General features: G+C 44.1%; 2 protein-coding genes across 8 annotated transcripts in view; one reads left to right on the top strand and one right to left on the bottom strand.

Moving 5' to 3' along the window:
* XYLB (xylulokinase) overlaps nucleotides 1-18,407 on the bottom strand; it is a 306,665-nt gene that overhangs the window by 265,874 nt on the left and 22,384 nt on the right. For 4 of the 6 annotated variants that reach the window (XM_077268662.1, XM_077268659.1, XM_077268661.1 and 1 more), the window contains exon 2: nucleotides 7,061-7,103. The exons of the other annotated variants lie outside the window; for them this stretch is intronic. The gene's annotated coding sequence lies outside the window, so the exon portion shown is untranslated. The remainder of the gene's footprint in view (nucleotides 1-7,060; nucleotides 7,104-18,407) is intronic. 6 annotated transcript variants of the gene reach the window in all.
* On the top strand, nucleotides 5,057-12,498 carry LOC143781810 (uncharacterized). Of its 2 annotated transcripts, none has more exons than XM_077268669.1 (4): nucleotides 5,057-5,176; nucleotides 5,581-5,733; nucleotides 6,894-7,128; nucleotides 12,345-12,498. In XM_077268669.1, the coding sequence occupies exons 2-4, from the start codon at nucleotides 5,583-5,585 to the stop codon at nucleotides 12,478-12,480; spliced, it is 522 nt and encodes a 173-aa protein (XP_077124784.1). In that variant the 5' UTR covers nucleotides 5,057-5,176; nucleotides 5,581-5,582; the 3' UTR covers nucleotides 12,481-12,498. The 2 variants fall into 2 exon arrangements, with proteins under 2 accessions (XP_077124784.1, XP_077124785.1); XM_077268670.1 differs by lacking the exon at nucleotides 5,057-5,176 and adding an exon at nucleotides 5,305-5,444.

The raw sequence follows: 18,407 nt of genomic DNA, 5'->3' as shown, positions 1-18,407 counted from the left end.
TATCATTCAGACCTGTGGGAATGGGAAAACCCACCATAACATTCTTAATGGCTTCAGAAAGGCCATTTCTAAAATTAGCAGCCAGTGCACACTCGTTCCAATGTGTCAGCACGGACCATTTCCGAAATTTTTGGCAATACACTTCAGCCTCGTCCTGGCCCTGAGACATAGCCAGCAAGGCTTTTTCTGCCTGAATCTCAAGATTGGGTTCCTCATAAAGTAAACCGAGCGCCAGAAAAAACGCATCAATATCAGCCAATGCCGGATCTCCTGGCGCCAACGAAAAAGCCCAATCTTGAGGGTCACCCCGTAAGAATGAAATAACAATTTTTACTTGTTGAGCAGAGTCTCCAGACGAACAGGGTCTCAGGGACAAAAACAATTTACAATTATTCCTGAAATTCCTAAACTTAAATCGGTCTCCTGAAAACGGTTCAGGAATCGGTATCTTGGGTTCAGACCTAGGATTTCTGATAACATAATCTTGTATACCCTGCACACGAGCAGCAAGCTGGTCCACACTTGTAATCAAGGTCTGGACATTCATGTCTGCAGCAAGCTTAAGCCACTCTGAGGTAAAGGGGAAAAGAAAAAAAAAAAAAAAAAAATGAGAGAGGGAAAAAAAAACTCAAAATTTTCTTTCTTATAATCCCACTTCTGCAATGCATTAAACATTTAATACTGGCCTGGCATACTGTTATGACCCCAGTGGACAGGGTCTCAGAGGAACGTGTAAGTCTGCGAGATACAAAAATCCAGCTCATAGGGCTGTGGTAACTGGGTTGACCAAATAGCTACTCCTAACGCCAACACTAGAAGTAGCCGGGGATCATGCCTACGGTGATCGCTAGATGACTCGCGCCAGCCGGAGAATCTAACTACCCCTAGGAGAAGAAAACAAAGACCTCTCTTGCCTCCAGAGAAAGGGACCCCAAAGCAAGATACAAGCCCCCCACAAATAATAACGGTGAGGTAAGAGGAAATGACAAACACAGAAATGAACCAGGTTCAGCAAAGAGAGGCCAGCTTACTAATAGCAGAATATAGCAAGATAACTTATCTGGTCAACAAAAACCCTATAAAAATCCACGCTGGAGATTCAAGAACCCCCGAACCGTCTAACGGTCCGGGGGGAGAACACCAGCCCCCTAGAGCTTCCAGCAAAGGTCAGGATACAGATTGGAACAAGCTGGACAAAAATACAAAACAAAACAAAAGCAAAAAGCAAGGAAGCGGACTTAGCTTTAACAAGCAGGAACCAGGATCAGTAGTCTAGAGCACAACAGATTAGCTCTGATTTCAACGATGCCAGGCATTGAACTGAAGGTCCAGGGAGCTTATATAGCAACGCCCCTGAACTAACGGCCCAGGTGAGCATATAGGAGAAGACAGAAGCTCCAGAGTCAATTCACTAATGACCACTAGAGGGAGCAAAACGCAAATTCACAACAATTATTGCCAAGAAGCTGCAACTGAATAAAGCTGTGCTTCAACCTTCTGTTCCAAATTACCATTTTTAAAAATGCAATTGGCTGTTCCGGCCTACTAAAGGTGTCTGTCTGCCCCTGCCTGGTGTTGTCCTCAACTGAATAAAGCTGAGCTTCAACCTTCAGTTCCAAATTACCATTTTTAAAAATGCAATTGGCTGTTCCGGCCTACTAAAGGTGTCTGTCTGCCCCTGCCTGGTGTTGTCCTCAACTGAATAAAGCTGAGCTTCAACCTTCAGTTCCAAATTACCATTTTTAAAAATGCAATTGGCTGTTCCGGCCTACTAAAGGTGTCTGTCTGCCCCTGCCTGGTGTTGTCCTCAACTGAATAAAGCTGAGCTTCAACCTTCAGTTCCAAATTACCATTTTTAAAAATGCAATTGGCGAGGTCGTGTGTCCCCCCCCCTTCCCTCGACTTTCCCTAGTCTGTTTGTTGACCCCTCCCCCCTCTTTTTTGTTCTTTTTTTTTTTTCTTTAGCTATAACTTCTCCTCTCTCACCATTTGGGGTTATCTAGTTACAGAGTGGTAGTCCACTCGTATTGTATTTCCATGTTGAATTCTATGTTTTTAGCCTTATGTTTACCTTGACTGAGAGGTACTTTGCCTTTAATTTGCAAACTGGAACGCTAAAACAGTTACCGTCTTTAATAATGGGCTTCTGTAATACCGGAAAGAGGGAGGTAATTCCGTGTACCTATGTTTGCATGTTGATATGCTAATGTTGAAAATGTTTAATTGAAAATGTTTAATAAAAACAGTTTGGAAAAAAAAAAAAATGCAATTGGCTGTTCCGGCCTACTAAAGGGGTCTGCCCCTGCCTGGTGTTGTCCTCAACTGAATAAAGCTGAGCTTCAACCTTCAGTTCCAAACATACAACAAAAAACTGGTACAATACAAAAAGTGGCCTCCAGCTACAAAAACTTTCTCCTACAAGTAGTTAACTGACAGTTTTTTTTCCAGTGAAAACACAGATATGGCATCCAACGAGTGTTGTCCTGTCTCGTCTTCTTTATATTATTGCCAAGAAGCTGCAACTGAATAAAGCTGTGCTTCAACCTTCTGTTCCAAATTACCATTTTTAAAAATGCAATTGGCTGTTCCGGCCTACTAAAGGTGTCTGTCTGCCCCTGCCTGGTGTTGTCCTCAACTGAATAAAGCTGAGCTTCAACCTTCAGTTCCAAATTACCATTTTTAAAAATGCAATTGGCTGTTCCGGCCTACTAAAGGTGTCTGTCTGCCCCTGCCTGGTGTTGTTCTCAACTGAATAAAGCTGAGCTTCAACCTTCAGTTCCAAATTACCATTTTTAAAAATGCAATTGGCTGTTCCGGCCTACTAAAGGGGTCTGCCCCTGCCTGGTGTTGTCCTCAACTGAATAAAGCTGAGCTTCAACCTTCAGTTCCAAACATACAACAAAAAACTGGTACAATACAAAAAGTGGCCTCCAGCTACAAAAACTTTCTCCTACAAGTAGTTAACTGACAGTTTTTTTTCCAGTGAAAACACAGATATGGCATCCAACGAGTGTTGTCCTGTCTCGTCTTCTTTATATTATTGCCAAGAAGCTGCAACTGAATAAAGCTGTGCTTCAACCTTCTGTTCCAAATTACCATTTTTAAAAATGCAATTGGCTGTTCCGGCCTACTAAAGGTGTCTGTCTGCCCCTGCCTGGTGTTGTCCTCAACTGAATAAAGCTGTGCTTCAACCTTCAGTTCCAAACATACAACAAAAAACTGGTACAATACAAAAAGTGGCCTCCAGCTACAAAAACTTTCTCCTACAAGTAGTTAACTGACAGTTTTTTTTCCAGTGAAAACACAGATATGGCATCCAACGAGTGTTGTCCTGTCTCGTCTTCTTTATATTATTGCCAAGAAGCTGCAACTGAATAAAGCTGTGCTTCAACCTTCTGTTCCAAATTACCATTTTTAAAAATGCAATTGGCTGTTCCGGCCTACTAAAGGGGTCTGCCCCTGCCTGGTGTTGTCCTCAACTGAACAAAGCTGAGCTTCCACATTCTGGCTTTCGCCCTATACTATCAGATATTAAACTGCATTTGGCCTACTAGTGTGGTTAGGCCCTTGAAACAGTGTCTGCTGCTCTTGGGTTTGCTACTCCACTGAACAAAGCAATGCCGCCTGTTTAGTCCTGTTACCAATTTTGAACTGCATTTAGCCTACTTTATTCTTTGGCCCTATATCTGTTTCCTCCTCATCCTGCCCATTGCCCAGCCACTGCTAGATGAGTCTGCTGGTACATTGACCTAGACCACTACATTCCCCTTATACTCTACACAGCCAGAATCTGACCCTGCTGAAAGGTTCCCCTTCCCGCATGTTATACCACCTTACACAGGGACAGAGAGGAAGGTGCAGATGAAAGTGCAGGTTCCTTCATCAGGTGGGGGGGCATACTCGTTGGCGACGTCACTGGCACAGGGCCCCTCAGAGTACGCAAAAGTGTCGCTACTGGTGGGAGGCGCCCCCGCCATGCAAACACACCGCCGTACTTTGAGGGGCCCTGTGCCAGTGCCAATGCGAACGAGTGGGCCCCCCCTGCTTGCTCAGGATCACAGCACTTGCAACGTTGAAATACTTACCTTTCCCTGCAACACCGCCGTGACGTAGTCCGCATTTCCTGGGCCCACAAAAAACTTGAGCCAGCCCTACTCCCCCCACAACTTTTGCCAAATGACCCCCAATTCCCTATGCCCAACTATTATTATAAAGTTAATTAAGATTGACAAGCTTCAGAAACAAGAATGGATGTTTTTGGCATTAAAATGGGCACTGTAGGTGTTTTCCTGGCCTCCACTCACTGCCGACTATGCTTCCCCATTGACTTGCATTGGGTTTCGTGTTTCGGTCGATCCCCGACTTTTAGCGATAATCGGCCGACTGCACTCGACTCGACTCTGGACAAAATCGGGTTTCACAAAACCCGACTCGATCTTAAAAAAATGAAAGTCGCTCAACTCTAGTTATGGCTAAACAAAAAAATAATCACATGTCCTATGATTTGGGATTATAATGTTGTCGGATATTAAAATAAACCAAATAAATATCTCTATAACATGATTCTATTCCGCAATCATCTCTCTACCAGATACAGATCACCTGTAATAACTGTAGTCTGGACAGGATGCGTCATTCAATAGGAGATTGGAGACCCTACTGCAACAATTAATATATAGGGAAGTACGGTAAGCAATTACAGAGAAAAGAAAAAACACATTAATAGGAGTTCATAGATTTTTTTTTTTTTTATTCTAAAAGTTTTACAGCTTTTGAAAGGTTGATTTAGAATATGGGACAACCAGAGCACATCCAATAAAGCAACGCTGTGCATAGAATCCACCCTAACAAGGTGTCCAGAAAAGGGCAAAATTTCAATATATTCCAGCCCAAGGAAGGCAAAAACATTCAAAATTATTGTAATATTAAAACTTCATAATCCAAAAAGTATCATAAAAACGGTTTTGCTTTGTTTTGTTTTTTCATTTGACACTTTTTCAGTTTTCAATGTTTTTGTCTTCGGTGAGCTAGAATGTTTTGAAAGTTTGCACATAGGTGGATTATGACATCATAGTCTTTGTTGCCTGACCAAATTCCACCCTAATATTGTGGGAAACAGGTGATTCCGTTTTGAAAATCATAAAAAAATAATACAGAAGTATAACATTCGGTGTGGGTATGTATGTCCAGGACAAGTTTTATTTCTACAAAGCATTTATACCAAAAACGAAGCAAGTTTGCAAATATTCATTGAAAGTTTTGAGTATAGAGCAGCTTCGATTAACCTACTCTGTTAAGAAGGACTGCATACAAAACTTATGGAAAGTGATCCTGCGGTCATAAGTTGGTCCCTTCTTTCTGGTGATTCGGCAGGATCATTTTGATGATCTAATAAAAATATTTTAGGAAGAATAAAATAAGCAAGAGATCAGACTGCACTCAGGGTGTGTTTGTAGTCTACCGACATGGAGACATAGTATTCCTCTCTCTGCAAAGTTTGCTTAGTTTTTATTATTTTAGAGTCATCACTAGAACAGTAATTGCGAGTTATTTTATCTATAGTTTGTTTTATTATAACAGGTATGTCTGTGAACATCAATTTGAAGCAGTTCTTCTCTGTCACCCGTACAGAAAAGGACCCCAATAACATCAAAAAGAATATCCGCTGTCTGGAAAGACAATATTATTCCTTAATAAAGGGACTGAAAATGCAGACTATAATTTTCGAACCAGGTATGTGGCGCTCTAAGTAGGTGAACACTGCATATTGGTAATTGTAAAAGTGTTTAAGAGCATTATAGAATTTACTATTGAAGAATTACAAGAACTGCATATTTTACCCATAAACGATGAAGACCCCAATGCCGGCTTTCTGCCCAAATCTTCTACAGCCGGGACAATCAATATTTCTAAGTCCTTTCTGGACTCTACTAAACTACTATGCTAAAAAAACAGACAATGTGATTTTCTGGATTTTTTTTTCTCAGTTTGTCTCCCATAGTTGAGGTCTACCTGTGATGTAAATTACAGACGCCTCTAATCTTTTTAAGTGGTGGAACTTGCACTATTGCTGACTGACTAAATACTTTTTTGCCCCACTGTATATATGTGTCTCAATGACATACATATATATACCGTATATATATATATATATATATGTTTTACCGAACATTTGAGCACATAAATCCATTAGATGTCGGTTTTGCAAGCCTGCGAGAAAATCTCGCAGTACGGATGCCATACGGATTACATACGGAGGATGCCATGCGCAAAATACGCTGACACACCCTGCCTACGGATGACATACATCACTATTTTGGGGACTTTTCTGCGTATTACGGCCGTAAAAAACGGACCGTATTTACATACGCTGAGTGTGAGGCCGGCCTTAACGATAGGAAATCAAGACACATTCGGCTGTATGCGTCAGAATCACTGTGGACACAATCGCAAATGTGAAACCAGCCTTAGATTTTTTTCTTGTTTTCAGCATATGGTATGGTAAAATGGGAGACTGTCACTCAAATTTACAACTCATCATGCAAAAAAATGCCTTACATGAGTTATATCAGTATCTGTCTTCATCTTAGCTACTTGCAGCAATGAAATATCGGCTGTACAAAAATAGAGGCATAAAGTGAAATTCATCAAGACTGACTTTTTCTGCGCCATTCTTGATCTACAGTGAGTCGTAGTAAGATGCGCCAAATTCATCAAGAGGCAACAATTGTGGCGTAAATTTTGACAAAACTACCAGACTGTCATGTCCACTGCTGTTTTTCAAAAAAATTGTCAGAGATTGTGTGAAAATGATAAAATTCTCACATTTTTCAAACTGTTTGATGACTCGGCTCCTAAGTTCATAATTCTATGTAATTTTCTTTAATTTACAGGAGAAAAATACTGTCTATATACTTCACCAAATGTTAACACTGTCCAAGTCTCTAAGGGAGTTATCAGACAGGCAGCATTCAGCAATCAGACCCACATAAAGGAAGTAGCCCTGGACTGGCAGCATAAGGACTATCTTCTGAGCCGGGATGGCGTGTGGCATGCTCACCTGGACATTCACCGTATGATGCTGCTGGATCATCACTGCACTTCTAAAGCAGGGACCACAGAACACAAGTATTCATTAATAATATATAACAGTATAAGATATGGCAAAAATTATGATAGAATAAAAGAGTATAAAATATTGAAATAATAATATAGTACAGACGTGGTCAAAATTGTTGGTGCCCATTTAATAAAGTAAGAAAATCCCACAAGAGTCACTGTAAGGCCAAGTTCAGACGTTCAGTATTTGGGCAGCATTTTTAAGCCAAAACCAGGAACATCAAGCTCTTTGAAATTGTATTATACCCTTTTTCTTTAACATGTTTGTCTATAATTTTCTTTCTATTCACCTGAGACAACTTTCTCCTTAGCTTTCTTTGGTCCATACCATGATACCAAACAGCACAGTGACTACTTTTCTCCCTTCAAATACCCAGACTGACTGATTACAAGTTTGTAAACACCCGTGATGCTGACTGCAGGACACACCTTAGCTTAACATGTCAACAACGACCGAAAAATAACTTATTTATTACACATATAGTGTGTGAATATTTAACGAACAAGCTAAATAAACCTACCAAGAAATGTGAATAAACACCAAAAGGTTTTTCAATAAAAGCATATTTTTATATTACCATGAGAATAAAAACTGTCTGTGACAGACAGGATAAAAAAAACATTTTACACATATTTTACTTATTTAAACATCAGCTGGAGTAGTATATTTGTCCCTTAGGTACATTCCTGTCGGCCTATGAGATGCTTATTTAAATCCTAAATCTACTTTTTTCCATGGATGTTTTCTATTGGCTGGGGTGATGTATATAACACCCTCTCTTACTCTTTCCTCTCACGCTCCTTGAGAAAGCTACCCGGCGAAACGTAGGTTGGAGTCCCTGGGTTTTCATATCTGGTAACATACTTCCTTTGATATAGATGTACACGCATATAGTGATATTTCTATGGTGATGTCTATATATGATTAGCTATTTATCTATCCACTTGGACTTACTATTGAACCCACACTTGTATATGGACTTCACCTATAATACCGAATTTGTCATATGATGGCAGGAGAATACCATCTGTTTATTATATCCACTTACTAACTTAATATACTCTTTCTGTGTGAATCCCCTATACAGGATTCTATCCCCTCTATAAGTTTTTTATCTTGTCAGTTTTATTCTCATGGTATGATTAAAAAATGCTTTTATTGAAAAATATTTTGGCTTTTATTCACATTTCTTGGTAGGTTTGTTGATCATGTCAATATGGTAAAATTATTTTCACGGGTATCATCATTTTTATCCAGGCCATTTAAATTATTATATTTTTTCTGTTGCGTCACAATTCAAAAGCAATGTCTGATTTTTATTAGTTAATATTCAGTAAATTTACATTGAAAATTACTTTCCTCAGTTGCAAGTTATGTCTGTGACAATTGTGGGTTTTTCTTACTTTAACAGAAGGGTACAAACCATTTTGTCTCATGTCTGTAAAGAACAATGTAAAATGTATACATAATATAATAATTTTATAACAACATAAAATATGACACTAATAATATAATAGTATCTAACAATATAACATGTCCCAATATATCAGTATATAGCGTTAATGTCAGCATTGGGCTCCAGGAACATATGAAGATTTGGGTTAACACGCCCAACACTAGCAAAGCCAATGGTGGGATTACAGGGGGCCAACTTTTCTTGACCAAGAGCCCACCTAAAGGTACCTTCACATTAAAGGGAACCTATCACCCCGTTTTTTTCGGTATGAGATAAAAATACTGTTAAATAGGGCCTGAGCTGTGCATTACAATAGTGTAGTTTGTGGACCCCGATTCCCCACCTATGCTGCCGAAATACGTTACCAAAGTAGTCATTTTCGCCTGTCAATCAGGCTGGTCAGGTCGGATGGGCGTGGCTTCTTCCCCCAGATATTGCGTAGTTTTCCGTTGGTGGCGTAGTGGTGTGCGCATGTCCAACGTCCCCAATCCTGCACGGGGGGGTGAAAATAGCAGCGATGTCCGTTATTCCATTGGTGGTCGGTGGGCGCGGCCATCTTGCTTTGGCCGCGCGTGCGCAGAAGCGGCGCTCTGCTGGCCGCGGCTTCAGGAAAATGGCCGCGGGATGCCGCGCGTGCGCAGATGGAGATCGCGGCGGCCATTTTCCTGAAGCCGCGGCCAGCAGAGCGCCGCTTCTGCGCACGCGCGGCCAAAGGAAGATGGCCGCGCCCACCGACCACCAATGGAATAACGGACATCGCTGCTATTTTCACCCCCCCGTGCAGGATTGGGGACGTTGGACATGCGCACACCACTACGCCACCAACGGAAAACTACGCAATATCTGGGGGAAGAAGCCACGCCCATCCGACCTGACCAGCCTGATTGACAGGCGAAAATGACTACTTTGGTAACGTATTTCGGCAGCATAGGTGGGGAATCGGGGTCCACAAACTACACTATTGTAATGCACAGCTCAGGCCATATTTAACAGTATTTTTATCTCATACCGAAAAAAACGGGGTGATAGGTTCCCTTTAAGCAACGCTGCAGCGATAGCGACAACGATGCCGATCGCTGCAGCGTCGCTGTTTGATCGCTGGAGAGCTGTCACACAGACCGCTCTCCAGCGACCAACGATGCCGAGGTCCCCAGGTAACCAGGGTAAACATCGGGTTGCTAAGCGCAGGGCCGCGCTTAGTAACCCGATGTTTACCCTGGTTACCAGCGTAAAAGTAAAAAAAACAAACAGTACATACTCACCTGCGCGTCCCCCAGCGTCTGCTTCCTGACACTGACTGAGCTCCGGCCCTAACAGCAGAGCGGTGACGTCACCGCTGTGCTTTCACTTTCACTTTAGGGCCGGTGCTCAGTAATGTCAGGAAGCAGACGGCAGGGGACGCGCAGGTGAGCATGTACTGTTTGTTTTTTTTACTTTTACGCTGGTAAGCAGGGTAAACATCGGGTTACTAAGCGCGGCCCTGCGCTTGGTAACCCGATGTTTACCCTGGTTACCAGTGTAAAACATCGCTGGTATCGTTGCTTTTGCTGTCAAACACAACGATACACAGCGATCGGACGACCAAATAAAGTTCTGGACTTTATTCAGCGACCAGCGACATCACAGCAGGATCCTGATCGCTGCTGCGTGTCAAACGAAACGATATCGCTAGCGAGGACGCTGCAACGTCACGGATCGCTAGCGATGTCGTTTCGTGTGAAGGTACCTTTAGTCCAGAGCCGGCAATCATACTACAATAGTTCCAGAAAAGAAAATGACAAGTGAATTTGACCACCAAGAGCCATCACAGCCAGGCAATTAGATATAATGCAGCCCTCATGTACACGGCCCTACTGTGGTCTGGATCTGTAGTATGGCGCCCACCGCCCAATATGAGCTCACACTGCCCATATTTATTGTAAGGAGTTTGTATGTTCTCCCCGTGCTTGCGTGGGTTTCCTCTGGGTTCTCTGGTTTCCTTCCACACTCCAAAGACATACTGATAGGGAACGTAGATTGTGAGCCCCAATGGGTACAGCGATGATTATGTCTGTAAAGAGATGTGGTGTATGACGGCGCTATATAAGCAAAGCATAATGAACAAATAAGTACCCCTGCAGGCAAAAAAAGATTTTACAATATGCTCAATCACATTAGGGGCCTTTATGGGTCACTATAGATCTGTGAAACTGATAAATCTGGGCGAATGGCATTGCCCTTTTAGTGAATCATTTTCAGGTTCAAATTCTGTGCCGAGTAATATCTTACGTTACCGTTCTAGTGGTCGGAGATTTGGTTTTCTGATACAGACATGTAATCACTATTGCAGGGGATTTGTAACAGATAAACCCATGGACTGTTTGCAGCCTCCACTAGGTTGAGCTAACTGCATATTGTTATCTTATTTCATTACAGCATTGTACACACTTCTTTCTCTTTTAAATGGAACCTGTCACCAGTTCTTTGCTGCACCATTTGAAAGCAGCATAATGTAGGGGCAGAGACTCTGATTCCAGTGATGTGTCACTTACTTTAGCTGATTGCTACAGTTCTGATAAAATCCCTACTTTATCTGCTGCAGGTCTACTAGTCCTCTGAATGTGGAGTTTTGTATAACTCCGCCTACACTACGGATTGGCAGCTTTCTGGCTATGCACAGTATACATAGAAAGCTGCCAATCAGTGGTGGGGGTGGGGTTATACTAAGCTCATGCATGAATATGTAGGATTGCATGGCTGCAGGTTTACTAGTCCTCTAGTCGTAATCTCCTCCTGGTGAATCCAGGGCACATTTTAAATAAGACATCAACAAACTGGAGCAAGTTCAGAGAAGAGCAACCAGAATGGTGACCGGGCTGCAAACCCTGTCCTATGAGGAATGTTTACAGGGTTTGGGAATGTTTAGCTTGCAAAAAAGAAGACTGAGAGGAGACTTAGCTGTCTACAAATATCTCCATGGATGTCACATTGTAGAAGGATCATCTTTATTCTCATTTGCACAAGGAAAGACTAGAAGCAATGGGATGAAACTGAATGGGAGGAGACACAGATTAGATATTAGAAAAAACTTTTTGACAGTGGGGGTGATCAATGAGTGGAACAGGCTGCCATGAGAGGTGGTGAGTTCTCCTTCAATGGAAGTCTTCAAACAGAGGCTGGACAGACATCTGTCTGGGATGATTTAGTGAATCCTGCTTTGAGCAGGGGTCCCTTCCAACTCTACCATTCTATGATTTTATGAAACAGTGATTTTATCAAAACTGCAGCAAGCAACCCAGTAATCAAGGGTCTCCATCCTTACATTATGCTTCTCTCAGATTCAGTGGTAGAAATCCGGTGCACCATAAAAGCACACTCACCTCCTGTCATCCCTATGGATCCAGCGCAGGCGACCAATTCCGGAAGGAAAGACTGTGCTGCCAGTTGTCTTAGGAGCGCTGACGTGTTTGGCTGCAGCGGTCAGGTGACTGAAACAGCGCATCATCAAGGAAACATAACAATATGATGTTCTGGTTACCTGACCACTGCAGACAGACAATCAGAGGCCTCCGAGGTCCTAAGACGGACAACATAGTCAACTCTCCGAGTGCCCTGCACTGCATCAGTGGAGGGTGATGGGAAGCCAGTATGCCATTTTATTTATTATTTTAAAACAAGACATGCCTAAAAATAAATAAATAACAGTAATATAAGCCAGAAGTTTGCAGGAGTCCTGAGAGCATTGTAATAGAAAACGAATGATTACAACTCTGATTACAATTCCAACAGGAAAAATTTAGAAAAAAGCCCAAGTTCTTCTAAGTCAACTTCTACAAAGAATCTGAACAAGCATCTACTTCCTCAGAAGCAAAATCATCCGAGGTCAGAGGCTGCCAGGAAGCTCGGTCTCTATGGATTGCATTAAAGGATTTGGATCGGTGAAGCAGGAATGTGACATTTTATTTTCAACCTCGTGGTTCTGCTCTTTGGGCTGAGCCTGGATATCTCCAATGCGGGACATGTCAGTGTGGTCGGCATATTGATGAGTCCAGTCTAGGCATACACCATATTTATAGAAAATTATCCGTAACTATTTTATTTTATTTACTATGGGTCTAAAAATTAACAAGCAGGTAATTGCTGACTACCTGCCTGTTCTGCCCGCCGCCGTCGGTTTATACTGGCTCAGAGGGGTCACAGACCGCCCCTGCCAGCGACTCCAAGTCTTCCACTGACGTCCTGTCACAGAGCAGCTGCTTCTCTTCCGGGCTGCTCTTTACACAGGATGTGTCTGTGGGCGTCATGCTGATTGACAGCCAGCTCCCACTGCCTAAGGTGCCGTCACACTAAGCGACGCTGCAGCGATACAGACAACGATGCCGATCGCTGCAGCGTCGCTGGAGAGCTGTCACACAGACCGCTCTCCAGTGACCAACGATGCCGAGGTCCCTGGGTAACCAGGGTAAACATCAGGTTGCTAAGCGCAGGGCCGCGCTTAGTAACCCGATGTTTACCCTGGTTACCAGTGTAAAATGTTAAAAAACAAACAGTACATACTCACCTTCGCGTCCCCCGGCGTCCGCTTCCTGCACTGACTGAGCGCCGGCCCTAACAGCAGAGCGGTGACGTCACCGCTGTGCTGTGCTTTCACTTTACGGCCAGCGCTCAGTCAGTGCAGGAAGCGGACGCCGGGGGACGCGAAGGTGAGTATGTACTGTTTGTTTTTTTACATTTTACACTGGTAACCAGGGCAAACATCGGGTTACTAAGCGCGGCCCTGCGCTTAGTAACCCGATATTTACCCTGGTTACCATTGTAAAACATCGCTGGTATCGTTGCTTTTGCTGTCAAACACAACGATACACGGCGATCTGACGACCAAATAAAGTTCTGAACTTTAATCAACGACCAGCGATATCACAGCAGGATCCTGATCGCTGCTGCATGTCAAACACAACGATATCGCTATCCAGGACGCTGCAACGTCACGGATCGCTAGCGATATCGTTTAGTGTGACGGTACCTTAAAGGGAAGGTGCCATCAAAAAAATTTTTTTTACAGCAATTGTAAAAATGTAAAGAATTAATGTTTAAATTTTCTTAAAAAATATTATCATTTGTTTATAATTTAGTAAAATATGAAAAATAATTTGAAAAGTTTGGGAATTTCCACTTTTAAACACTAGGGGGAGCAGCTGCTGAAATTTCAGAAAAACCTAGTGTACAACTAGCTCACATTACTGCACTGCAGTAATTATGGGCGGAGTCTGCTGACGTGTGTGATGTCTCCTCTCCTCCCCTTCTATGTGTTTGCTAAGGGATAAGAGAGGATGAGATTCAGGAACCCAGTGAGCAGCCATTTTGTTGGTGACTGCAGAGTTAAGGTACCTTCACACGAAACGACATCGCTAGCGATCCGTGACGTTGCAGCGTCCTGGCTAGTGATATCGTTTCGTTTGACACGCAGCAGCGATCAGGATCCTGCTGTGATGTCGCTGGTCGCTGAATAAAGTCCAGAACTTTATTTGGTCGTCCGATCGCTGTGTATCGTTGTGTTTGAAAGCAAAAGCAACGATACCAGCGATGTTTTACACTGGTAACCAGGGTAAACATCGGGTTACCAAGCGCAGGGCCGCGCTTAGTAACCCGATGTTTACCCTGGTTACCAGCGTAAAAGTAAAAAAAACAAACAGTACATACTTACATGCGCGTCCCCCAGCGTCCGCTTCCTGACACTTACTGAGCGCCGGCCCTAAAGTGAAAGTGAAAGCACAGCGGTGACGTCACCGCTGTGCTGTTAGGGCCGGAGCTCAGTGTCAGGAAGCAGACGCTGGGTGACGCATGTAAGTATGTGCTTTTTTTTTTTTTACTTTTACGCTGGTAACCAGGGTAAACATCGGGTTACTAAGCGCGGCCCTGCGCTTAGCAACCCGATGTTTACCCTGGTTACCCGGGGACCTCGGCATCGTTGGTCGCTGGAGAGCGGTCTGTGTGACAGCTCCCCAGCGATCAAACAGCGACGCTGCAGCGATCGGCATCGTTGTCGCTATCGCTGCAGCGTCGCTTCGTGTGAAGGTACCTTAAGGCTGCCGTCACACTATCAGTATTTGGTCAGTATTTTACCTCAGTATTTGTAAGCCAAAACCAGGAGTGGAACAATCAGAGGAAAAGTATAATAGAAACATATGCACCACTTCTGCAGTTATCACCCACTCCTGGTTTTGGCTTACAAATACTGAGGTAAAATACTGACCAAATCCTGAATGTGTGACGGCAGCCTTATACTGACAAGTAGACAGTCACCGAGGATGGCAGGCAGCAAGGATTCTGGGAGATATGTGGTGGAGGGAGCAGGGTGACAGCAGCACAGAGTATTTCAGGAGAGCAGTGTGCTGGTCTATGGGGGGCACCCTGTTCAGTGCGCGGAGCAGCCAGGGATTGTACATAGAGCGCTGTCTTTTATACACATGGATGGACCATCTGCTCCACAGAAATCCAGGAAACATTTCTGCGGATTGATGACCTGTTCTGATCCAGACATTGCATGCAAAGACCCCATTCCCCTCCTCAGACCCTGTCTTCTCCATCCTGTCCTGGCGATGTGTGAAAGTGAGACGTCAGGCGAAGTACGGGGTGACGCTGGGAAGGAAACGTAGCCATATAGTAATGATAAAAATGAGACCCCTCTCTTCAGCTGCCTCACTAGCCCTGACTGCACCTAACTGAAGGTCATGCTGCCCCCTCTATTACCCCAGACCCACGTACAGGTGCTCAGCCAGAACCACCATAGAATGGGTCCGCTTTCTGAAGATAATACTGCCATAGTGTTCTCACATAATACCGCTATATAGATCACACATAATACCGCCATATACATCACACACAATACTATCAAATAGATCACACAATACTGTCATATAGATCACAATACTATCAAATAGATCACACAATACTGTCATACAGTTCTCACATACCACCATATAGATCACACATAATACCGCCATATAATTCTCACCTAGTACTGCCACATAGATCACACAATCCCACAATATAGTTCTCATATACCACCGTCATATAGTTTTTACATCATTCCACAACACTGATCAAACATAATACCGCCATATAGATCACATATAATACTGTCACATAGATCACACAATACTTGGCGGCATAATGTGTGATATTATATATATTATAATATCTCGGCATAATGTGTGGTCTTTACAGGAGTATTATGTGATATATATATATATCGGCATTATACGTGATCCATATGGTATTGTGCTGCTCTAGGGAGGTCACAGAGACGTATGGTGGAAGGAGCAGGGTGACAGGAGCACAGAGTATTTCAGGAGAGCAGTGTACTGGTCTATGGGTGGGAGGGTGTGCTCACACTCACACGCTCGCAACTGTATACTTAGCCTTTACTGGCTATTAAAATGCGGGACACCCCCCAAAAAAAGACGTGGGGCCCCCTATAATTAATAACCATCAAATACTATGCAGACAGCTGCGGGCTGATATTAATAGCCTAGGAAGGGGCCATGGATATTGTCCCCCCCAGGCTAAAAACATCAGCTCTCAGCCGCCTTTTACATGCGCCTCTTCTGGCGCTTTGCCTGGCAATTTCCACTTGCCCTGTAGCGGTAGCAAGTGGGGTTCATGTCACCTTCATATTGTCCGGTGACATCAAGCCCACGGCTTAGTAATGGAGAGGCGTCTATAAGGCACCCATCCATTACTAATCCTATAGTTGTATTGTAAATAAAGACTCGGCCAGAATAAAGTCCTTTATTGATCTTTTACCATACCGAACGCATAATCCTCAACTCCCTCAACAAAAATAATAAACCACATTGGGGAAAGACACGCAGGGGGAGAGGAGTGCATAGGAGAGGATTAAATACTGACTGCTGAGCCGTGTATCTAATCCTGGCCTGTGTGATACTGACAGCTGATCCGTGTATCTAATCCTGTCCTGTGTGATACCAACTGCTGAGCCGTGTATCTAATCCTGTCCTGTGTGATACCGACTGCTGAGCTGTGTATCTAATCCTGTCCTGTGTGATACCGACTGCTGAGCCGTGTATCTAATCCTGTCCTGTGTGATACCAACTGCTGAGCCGTGTATCTAATCCTGTCGTGTGATACCAACTGCTGAGCCGTGTATCTAATCCTGTCCTGTGTGTTACCGACTGCTGAGCCGTGTATCTAATCCTGTCCTGTGTGATACCGACTGCTGAGCCGTGTATCTAATCCTGTCCTGTGTGATACCAACTGCTGAGCCGTGTATCTAATCATGTCGTGTGATACCAACTGCTGAGCCATGTATCTAATCCTGTCCTGTGTGATACTGACTGCTGAGCCGTGTATCTAATCCTATCCTGTGTGATACCGACTGCTGAGCCGTGTATCTAATCCTGTCCTGTGTGATACTGACTGCTGAGGACACAGTACACGGGACAGGATTAGCTACCCAGGACTAGATTAGCTACACAGGACAGAGGTAGCAGTGGTAGGTGTATATAGAGGCAGATAGTGGTATACAGAGGCAGGCAGATAGTGGTATACAGAGGCAGGCAGCAGTGGTATACAGAGGCAGGCAGCAGTGGTATACAGAGGCAGGCAGCAGTGGTATACAGAGGCAGGCAGCAGTGGTATACAGAGGCAGGCAGCAGTGGTATACAGAGGCAGGCAGCAGTGGTATACAGAGGCAGGCAGCAGTGGTATACAGAGGCAGGCAGGCAGGGGTATACAGAGGCAGCTAGCAGTGGTATATAGAGGCAGCTAGCAGTGGTATATAGAGACAGCTAGCAGTGGTATATAGAGGCAGCTAGCAGTGGTATATAGAGGCATGTAGCAGGGGTATATAGAGGCATGTAGCAGGGGTATATAGAGGCATGTAGCAGGGGTATATAGAGGCAGCTAGCAGTGGTATATAGAGGCAGCTAGCAGTGGTATATAGAGGCAGCTAGCAGTGGTATATAGAGGCAGCTAGCAGTGGTATATAGAGGCAGCTAGCAGTGGTATATAGGGGCAGCTAGCAGTGGTATATAGAGGCAGCTAGCAGTGGTATATAGGGGCAGGTAGCAGTGGTAGGTGGTATATAGGGACTGGTAGCAGTGGTAGGTGGTATATAGAGGCAGGTAGCAGTGGTATATAGAGGCAGCTAGCAGTGGTATATAGGGGCAGGTAGCAGTGGTAGGTGGTATATAGGGGCTGGTAGCAGTGGTAGGTGGTATATAGGGGCTGGTAGCAGTGGTAGGTGGTATATAGAGGCAGGTAGCAGTGGTATATAGGGGCAGGTAGCAGTGGTATATAGGGGCTGGTAGAAGTGGTAGGTGGTATATAGGGGCAGGCAGCAGTGGTAGATGCATAAGAAAATAAAAACGCTGTACTTACCTTCTTTCCTCTCCCAGGAAGTGCTGAGTCATGTTCAGGGCAGAGCAGTGTGACGATCTCCCTGCTCTGCTCTGAACAGGTCGGCAGTGATTGCAGCCTGTAATGTAATACTAAGTACAGGCTGCAATCACAGCTCCTCGCTGCAGATACTTACCTCGGACCCTCGGCAGCAGCTTCTCCCTGGCAGCTTCTGCCATCGCACGCACTGAGCTGTGTGTGCGATGGCAGAGGGAAATAAACAAAATGGCCGCGATCTCCTCTCACAGCTGTGACGTGGCAGCTCAGTGGGCGTGGCCAAGTCACAGCTGAGAGGCAGGAGATGCGGTCGGAGCCCGACCGTTGGCTCCTATGTACATGGCTGCCGTAAGTGAGGTGTGCAAGTGTCGTGCCCAGACACTTACACCCACACTAATGAAAATGGCGGCCTCCAGTGGTAGAAGTAAAAGCGAA

This window comes from Ranitomeya variabilis, chromosome 6 (genome assembly GCF_051348905.1).
Source record: "Ranitomeya variabilis isolate aRanVar5 chromosome 6, aRanVar5.hap1, whole genome shotgun sequence".
In the NCBI taxonomy this organism is placed as follows: Eukaryota; Metazoa; Chordata; class Amphibia; order Anura; family Dendrobatidae; genus Ranitomeya; species Ranitomeya variabilis.
Note: the sequence above shows the minus strand (reverse complement) of the source record. Positions and strands in the feature narration are given on the sequence as shown.

Coding starts and splice junctions, on each gene's coding strand:
- LOC143781810 (XM_077268669.1), top strand. CDS start 5,583: ATGTCTGTGAACATCAATTTGAAGCAGTTCTTCTCTGTCACCCGTACA. Junction 5,734..6,893: donor GACTATAATTTTCGAACCAG/GTATGTGGCGCT, acceptor TTTAATTTACAG/GAGAAAAATACTGTCTATAT. Junction 7,129..12,344: donor GCAGGGACCACAGAACACAA/GTATTCATTAAT, acceptor CAATTCCAACAG/GAAAAATTTAGAAAAAAGCC.